The sequence below is a fragment of the Lactuca saligna genome, chromosome 1 (genome assembly GCF_052625555.1).
Source record: "Lactuca saligna cultivar CGN05327 chromosome 1, ASM5262555v1, whole genome shotgun sequence".
Taxonomy (NCBI): Eukaryota; Viridiplantae; Streptophyta; class Magnoliopsida; order Asterales; family Asteraceae; genus Lactuca; species Lactuca saligna.
Window position 1 is genome coordinate 48649943 of NC_136417.1, and position 9233 is coordinate 48659175.

At 36.1% G+C, this 9233-nt stretch overlaps 1 protein-coding gene across 1 annotated transcript; it reads right to left on the reverse strand.

Moving 5' to 3' along the window:
• Nucleotides 1–7569: 7569 nt before the first annotated feature.
• Nucleotides 7570–7971, reverse strand: LOC145006045 (uncharacterized). The gene has a single exon (XM_078965140.1). The coding sequence runs from the start codon at nucleotides 7969–7971 to the stop codon at nucleotides 7570–7572; it is 402 nt and encodes a 133-aa protein (XP_078821266.1).
• Nucleotides 7972–9233: the final 1262 nt, after the last annotated feature.

The following is a 9233-nucleotide window of genomic DNA, read 5'->3' on the forward strand; positions in this document are numbered from 1 at the left end:
ATAAGTTCTTCCAAGAGCATTTGGTGTTGTGTGAAACATTTGAGGCATCACACTTGGGGTGCTAGGCTCACAAGGTTTCAAGGAACACAAACAACAACAAGGTAAGTTATTCTATCTACACTTTATGTTAAAATTGTTCCCAATGTATGCTAGATAGGAATATAACCTTGGAATTCAACTTTGCATGACAATTAGACAAACATAGATCCAAGGTTATTAGGGTTGCATGTACACTTAGGAAGTGTTAGAATGCTCAAAACCCATCATTTATATCTACAAAAAATGTTGGGTAGAACATGGGTAGATGGAATAGTTGGTGACGATGCGACTTCGTGCCTATTAAGTAAAGCTTTGGTGACGATATGACTTCGTGCCTATTGAGTAAGCTTTGGTGACGATGCGACTTCGTGCCTGTTTGATAAACCTTGGTGATGATGTGACTTCGTGCCTGTTGTGTAAACCTTGGTGACTATGAGACGTAGTGCCTATTGTATGAACCCTGGTGACTATGTGACGTAGTGCCTGTTGTATAAACCGTGGTAGCAAATGGACCTTGTGCCAATTCCTTAGGTAAATCCTTAGGAATGAATGAATGAAGGATAGTGGATTCTTAGGGTAAACCCCTGAGAAAATAAAGGAGATATGGGGATGGGTATTTGGGTTGATTGTTTGATAATTGAATATAATACATGTATTATTGTGGGTTGAAAACCCTATATGCTCACCAGGCTCCCAAGCCTGACCCACTCAGTGTTCTTTGCATTACAGGTAATGGCACAAGGGTATAAGTTGGTGGACTTGACGAGAGATTTTGGATTATAGATCAGTAGTTATAAATAACTGTTGTAAGGTTTATTTTATATTGTTTATGCTTTTGTTCTGTATCGAACATGACATCCCGAGGTTTTATTATTTAATGAAAATACATTCTCTTTGAGAAATGTTTTGATAAATGTTTATCATATTTTTGTTTTTGGGAACAAATTCTGCAACAGTTTTCTTTAAACGATTACTCTGATTTAAAAAAATAAATAAAGCTTAAACAAATCGGTATTTTCTGGCCGTGAAATTTGGGGATGTCACATATAAAGACCTTATGTCCCTAGGGTTCGCCTCTTTACCAGCCTTCATGCGTCCTAAACCCTAAAATCGACCTTTTCACCTTCATGGTTGTGGTTTTGAGCTCTTAAAAAGAAGTTGGGTATTGTTTTGCTCATTTTGAAGAGATTAAAGAAAGTAGAAGGTTCATACCTTGGTAGGAAACTTAGAGATCCAGAAGCATCACTCATTTTGCAAGTATTTTGAGGTATCAAGTTCATACCTTGGCTTTTGAATGATTCGAGCTCTTTATGTCTTATTTTTATGCTTTTAGTCCCTTTTTGGGTTGGTTGATGAGTTAAGATGTTGTGGGGCTTTTCCTTTTTGATCTGAGCATGCTATGAGGTTCTTAAGCATAAAGGTGAAAGTATTATGGGGTTTATGTTCACATGCATGTATTAAGTAATATATTGAGTCCTTATTATTTCTAAAAGCTTCATTAAGCCATGCATGCACGTAAATTTGGCAACTTTACGTGATAAATCAGCTCAAGGAAGTCAGATCTAGGTTTTAGGGTAAAGTCTTAAGGGATTAAGAGTTGAAATGTGGAAGATGGCTGAATGAGAGGATCTGTTGGGCGTACAAGCAGGTACGCTTAGTGTAGAAGCCCTAAGGAAAGTATGGTGCATGAAAGAGCTGAGTATGCCCCGTATACTCAGTAGAGTGGGCCTCAGATCTATTAGTCTTCGGTTTGGGCCATGATTTGGGCTTAGATGTTTAGGGCTATGTTGTGCCATCTAAATTCTGGTGTTTTGGGCTTGGGAATATAATTGGGCCTAGGGTTAAGACCATGGAAGGGATTTGGGCCCAAATTGGAAAATTAGACCATATTCGGACCTTGAGTGATTATTTGGAAGTTTGGCCTTTAGATTGTTTGGAAGTTTGGCCTTTAGATTGTTTGGAAGTTTGGCCTTTAGATTGTTGGTTTGGGCCCATGCAATGGGTCATGTTGGGTAAATGGTAAAAAGGTCTTTTACCCTAGTTTAGACACTTAGTGTGGTCAGATCCGATTCTTAATAGGATGATATTTCATATTGATAGCTCGGGTATTTTTCGGACCAACAGCCAGGGAGTTATTAGTGTAATTTAGCAGTATGAGGTGAGTTTCCTCACTGTGTTTAGCGGGTCGAAGGCACCAATGCCGAACCATGATTTGTTATGTTAGATTACTCACTGTCTGTGTGACACTTGTATGTGCATGTGTTGTATGCTTACTGGGTGGGCCCGATGATTGTTTTGTATGGCATTACCTGTTATGCTTATATGAATTGCATGTGAGTGGGGCCCGTTATGCGAGTTAGGGTGGGGCCCGTTATACACATTGGGTGGGACCCATTATGTGAGTTAGGGTGGGGCCTGTTATATGAGTTAGGGTGATAAATCAGCTCAAGGAAGTTAGATCTAGGTTTTGGGGTAAAGTCTTAAGGGATTAAGAGCTGAAATGTGGAGGATGGCTGAATGCGAGGGTATGTTGGGTGTACAAGCAGGTACGCTTAGCGTACCAGCCCTAAGGTAAGTACGGTGCATGTACGAGATGAGTATTCCCCGTATGCTTAGCAGAGTGGGCCTCAAATCTTTTGGTCTTCGGTTTGGGCCATGATTTGGGGTTAGATGTTTAAGGCTTTGTTGGGCCATCTGAATTCTGGTGTTTTGGGCTTAGAAATATTATTGGGCCTTGGGTTAAGGCCATGGAAGAGATTTGGGCCCAAATTGGAAAATTGGACCATATTCGGACCTTGAGTGATTATTTGGAAGTTGGGCCTTTAGATTATTGGTGTGGGCCTAGACAATGGGTCATGTTGGGTAAATGGTAAAAATGTCTTTACCCTAGTTTTGACACTTAGTGTGGGTTAGATCTGATTCTTAATTAGATGTTATTTGATATTGATAGCTCGGGGATTTGTCGGACCAACAACCAGGGAGTTATCAGTATGATTCAGCATTACGAGGTGAGTTTCCTCACTGTGTTTAGTGGGTCGAAGGCACCAATGCTGACCCATGATTTTGTTATGTTAGATTACTCATTGTCTGTGTGATACTTGTATGTACATGTATTTTATGCTTACTGGGTGGGGCCTGATGATTATTCTGTATGTTATTACCTATTATGCTTATATGAATTGTATGTGGGTGGGGCATGTTATGGGAGTTAGGGCGGAGCCCATTATACACATTGGGTGGGGCCCGTTATGTGAGTTAGGATGGGGCCCGTTATACTCATTGGGTGGGACCCATTATACGAGTTAGGGTGGGGCACGTTATACTCATTTGGACGGGGCCCGTTATGCGAGTTAGGGCAGGTCCGTTATACTCATTTGACGGGGCCCGTTATGTGATATGTACGTATGGTGTGTGGTATCTTGGGAAACTCACTAAGCTTTGTGCTTAAAGTTTTCAATTTATGTTTCAGGTACTTCGATTTTCAAATGGAAGAGTTTGGAATGATTGCAGAGCACACACCACATGTTTCCGCAATCTGTGATTTACTCTAATAATAATGATATATTGATAAAACTTGATTACCTTGGTTTTATGAAAATGATATGAATTAATAGTTTATTAATTTTAAAAGGAAAATTTTTATGGTCTTATTTTTGGGGTGTTATAGGTGTCACTAAGGATCATACATTGGGTTACATATGACACATTAAGTCCTTAACAAGTGCATGTCATAGGACATGTCATGAATTTTCATAGTATAGATCAAGATTTACAATTTGATTACAACAATTCAAGTTTTTAATGATTTTTAGGTGGTTAATGATTATGTTTAGTAATTATACTCTAGATCGATATTTGGATGAGCAATGAGTCTAAGTTCTTTACACAACTGGATGTATGATAAAATTGCGTTTATAAGTGGTGATTACAATTTGTATTATATTATAATGTTTGATGAAGAATATGTTATAATTGTGATGTCTTTGAAGGACTTTTATTTGAAGAATATTATATAGATGTTTTTTCTAATATATATTTAAGGCAACATTTATAAAATTTTATCATCAAACAATAATATTATTGAATAGAGTTTTACATTACAAAAAATAGTCAAATAATATATTTCCATGAAAAAACATTCTTTCAAACATGAGTAGGGCGATCAAATTCCAACCATTAGTATGAATGGTGCATTAATGATCAAGGTCCAACCATTTTTGGCATTTCAGATGCGTATATCCCCGTTATTTGTACATAATTTACAATGTCACTGAAGATTCATGTAATCTTCGCTACAAGTATCATGTAATTCGTAAATGATATATCGTACGTTGACTAGAAAGACATTCATCCTTATAAGTCATTTGTTTGCCTTCTAATGCAAAATTAAGGACAAAATTAACATTTTATATGCATCCAAATGTTCTTCATCACTCTATTGGAATCTATTTAAGTTGTTAGTTTGCCTTCTTACGACACACTGTTGGAGACAAATATGGTATATTTGGTGTATCTAGACTTTTTATCATCTTCATTATTGGTTATATGTAATAACATGTGTTTGGAAACCAAAAAAGACATATGATTCTTTTTTATGTATGTTAATGAAGAGCTATATAAGATATAAATAGTAAGGTTTAACAACATTAGCCAAGTAAATATGAAATCGCAAGGCTCACTAACCAATGCAAATGTTTTTTTTTTATTGTTTGCATTATTCTTTAGTTTCATGGTTATGCTTTATTTCCAATATATGCATGGGTTTCAAAATAACGAGACAACCGAATCATGGGAAAATCTTTGTCTATTTATAGGCATTATTGGGAATAGTTTATATATGTTCATAGTCTGTCTTGGTTTCTCAACAACATATATAGAGTATCACTACCACTAACATAGAACATTCAGAAAACAATAAACTTAAAAGATCAAAAAGGGAGCTAGAATAACATGTGAAGGGGTATTGAAACATCCACAATTTCACGGTAAAAAAATACCGATTTATTTATGCTTATTTAAAATCAGAGTATCTTTTTTAATGAATAATATTACGAAATTTATTCCCAAAAACGTGATAATGATATTATCAAAACATTTCCAAAGAAATGAATTTTATTTATATTAAACACGTTGGGATGTCATCATCAATACAGTACATAAGCATAAATAGAAATAATACAGGCCTTACAAATATTTGTTATCCTACTGGCCTAAAATCCGTAAATCTCTCATCAATCATCACACTTGTGCTCTCGTATCACTACCTGTGATACAATAAACTAAGTGGGTCGGGTTTAGGAGCCTGGTGAGCACATAGGGTTTTCAATCCACAAGAATTAAATTCTTTTATTTATTTACTTTCATCAAAACATTCAACCCAATTATCCATTCTCATTATCCTCACTTTCTATCTCAAAAGCATCTAATTCAGGGGGACCTATCCTAAGGATCATCTTCGGGGATAGATAATAATGCTCAGGGGATTCCTTAGCACTAAATGTCAATAAGGCAACCATGAGGGGAATGGAGTACACCTGGTGAACACTTAGTTCAAAAACACTTATAGGTTGCGAGCCTGCTAGTGTTCCACTGGACTGTCTAGAATAGTCTGTGATTGTCAACTATACAGTAGACAACAATATCATCTTTAAGTCAAGGCCTCTCATCATATTTCATCTATATTCTCATCATCTATGTAATCTTTTATCTACCCAATATATTTATAGGTACAAAAATACATATACAGTTTGAATCAAGTAAAACATGTATAAATTGTTCATCTAGCATAGATATCAGGAACACAGATAATAGGTACATATAGCATGTAATTATCTTAAATGCTTTGTATCTATGTGTAAGATGAAAGTAACTATGCACTCACTTGTTAAAGTGATGTCTTGAAACTCAGACAGCGCTTCGCTTCAACACTTAGCTTTTCCTTTGATATTAACTAGTTTCAATTATCTCTAAGTCTTATTTTATCACCTCATATTACTAATTAATAGTCTAGATTTCTCAACAATCCTAATGTTTACTGATCTATAACCGATAAGGGACAACAAAGGTAGTATCATATTGGAGGTTCGTTCTGTTTGCTATACAAAATATACTGTTTGGAAATCTCATTTTAAACATCTTACTAAATCGATCCTAGACATCATCCCCGTAAGCATAAATTATAAATTCATAGTAACGACTATGAATTTAAATATAAATTACACTAAAGTATAATAGAGTGTAATTTAACTTACATAGATTCCCTAGACAACAGTCTGGAAATTGTATTAGCGGAACTCTGGGCTAATAGCTACTAGATGTTGGGATCCTAGGGGTTGCAGGGATACTTTGGAATACTAAAAACTGGGAAGAATGGTCTTAAAACCTAAGATTACCGAGAGAGAGAGAGAGAGAGAGAGAGAGAGAGAGAGAGATAGAGGAGTTTTAGGGGTGAGGATAATGGACATGGGACTCAAGGCTATTTATAGGGAGAATTTCACTAATACACGTCGCACACTTCGATCCACCCGTTAGCTGGCACATGTCCAACTCTGGCTGGAGCCACGTCGCCCCCCTTCTTGAAGGTATGCGCGCCGCGCACATGCGCGTGACGAATTTTCATAATTTCATATTTGCATAACTTCTTCATACGGACTCCGTTTTTGACGTACTTTATATCCACGCGTAGCTATCGACGAGATCTACAACATTCATTTAGACTATGTTGGCAAGTTTTAACTTTATTTGTTTTACACAAGCTTAGATTGTTAACGTCCGTGTAAAATGCATAACTTTGTAATCCGACGTCCCTTTTCGACTGTCGTTATATTGTTGAACTCCTATCAACGAGATCTTCAACTCTCATTTAGATTATTCCAGCTAAAAATCAACCGATATAAAATTCGATTTCTGAGTTGTATATTGTTATGTTGAATCTTAGAAAAATCTTAAATTCCTCAAACGAAGTCCGATTTTGATGTTATTTATATGTACGCTCTTGGTTAAATGACTACTAAAACTTTAAATTAGATCACTAAGACTAAAAAGCAGTCTATCTCCTAGTTATTGTTTACGATATTTGTTGTTGTATTGGGTCGAACTTGAAACTTCAACGGATCATAACTCCTTCATTATAAGTCAAATTTAAGCGTTCCTTATATCTCCGAAGTCTTTGTCACGACTACTTCAACTTTCGTCAAGGATATTTTTCCTAATTACTATTCTATTTAGCTGTGTAATTTATTCCTATATTATATTTCGTTATTAGCTCGTATACTATAATTATTTCCACATAAAACATGTAGTCTTCACAAACTTTTTCTTTTATTATATCAAATTGGTTATAATTTTTGACCCTAACTATTATATAATCTTATATTGTCTAGTGGGAAACGCGGGTGTTACAATTCTCTCTGCCTTAGGATGATTTCATCCTCGAAATCATGCATCAACAAACAGATGTGGATAGTGATTCTTCATCTTGCTTTCTGTTTTCCAGGTGAGGTTTGACCCATTCGAATGTTTTCAATGCACTTACGCTAATTTGACCATCTTACGTGGTAACATCTTCATTTTGCGGTCAACAATTGTTTTGAGTTCTTCTATTAACCTCTTGTCTTCCTCAATCCTTATTTCCGAAAGTGGAATTATATCAAGGACTTCTCCTGTGAACTTCGTCAAATATAACATGTGGAAAGTGTTATGAATATCATCCAGCTCTTTTGGCAAATCCAAGTTGTAAGCTTGGTTTCCAATTCTCTGAAGAACCTTGAATGCTCCAAAAAATCTTAGACTCAGTTTCCCTCTCTTTCCAAATCTGATAAGTCCCTTCCATGGTGAGACTTTAAGCAGTACCAAGTCTCCAAGTTCGAAGGTCATTGGTCTTCTCTTCTTTTCAGAATAGCTCTTTTGATGATCCTGAGCTGCTAACATCATTTCTCTAATCAAGTTTAATTTTTTAGCAGTCTGTTGGACTATCTCTTGTCTCATGAACTTCTTTTCTCCATATTCAACCCAACAAGATGATGTACGACACCTTTGTCTATACAAGGCTTTATAAGGTCTCCTCTTATGCTCGAATAATAACTATTGTTGTAGGAAAACTCTACTAGGGGTAGATACTCATCCTAGTTACCTTGAAATTCTAGGGTACATGCTCTTAACATATCCTCCATTGTTTGAATTGTCCTTTCAATCTGACCATCAGTGTGCAGATGGTAGGCTATACTCAAACACAATTTCATACTCATTTATTTTTAGAGGCTATTCCAAAACCTCGAGGTGAAACGATTGTCATGATTTGACACAATTGTTAGGGGAACGCCATGAAGTCTTACTATCTCCTTCACATAGACATCGGCAAGCTTATCCATAGACCATCTCTCACTTGCCACAATTAACAATGCACTCTTTATGAATTGATCCACGGTTACCCAAATCATGTCATGACCATTCTTCATTGTGGGTAGTTTAGTCATAAAATCCATGGTGATGTTTTCCCATCTTAGGCACCCAAATCTTGTTTTAGAAGACCTTCAATCCCTAACCATTTGTACATAATTCCAACATTTTGCCTAAACGCTCTTATTTTCAGTTATCTCCTTCCAAAGCTTCTTCTTGAGATTTCTTAATACTTTCTATAGTTGTTGAGAGACAATTTTAATCCTTAACGCTCTTGGCATTTTCCTCTCTAGGTTTATTGATGTGTGTGTGTGTCTCTCTCTCTCTCTCTCTCTATATATATATATATATATATATATATATATATATATATATATATATAGATATAGATATATATATGTGTGTGTGTGTGTATCATATCTTAATATTTTAGCCTTAATTTTTGTTATTTAGAATTAAAAGGTACTTATAGTGTTTAAATTTATAATTTATAGGTATATTGTTACTAGAGCGGAAAAGAAATATATGGAGTGGAAGTTGGGCTTAGAACCAAAAAGGAAAAAAGTTGACTGAAGGCAGCCCACTACACCCATCATAGTGGGACTTACTCCATGTGTAAATGGAAGATCAGCACTACGCCCATCGTAGATGTCGATACGCCCAACGTAATGGGCTAGGCTCCATAATCAGATCGCAAGATTTTTCTTAGTACGCCCTGCGTACACCGACTTACACTCAGCGTACGTAAGTTGGTTCCAACTCTTATAAAAAGTGATTTTTGGCCAACCAGAAAAGGG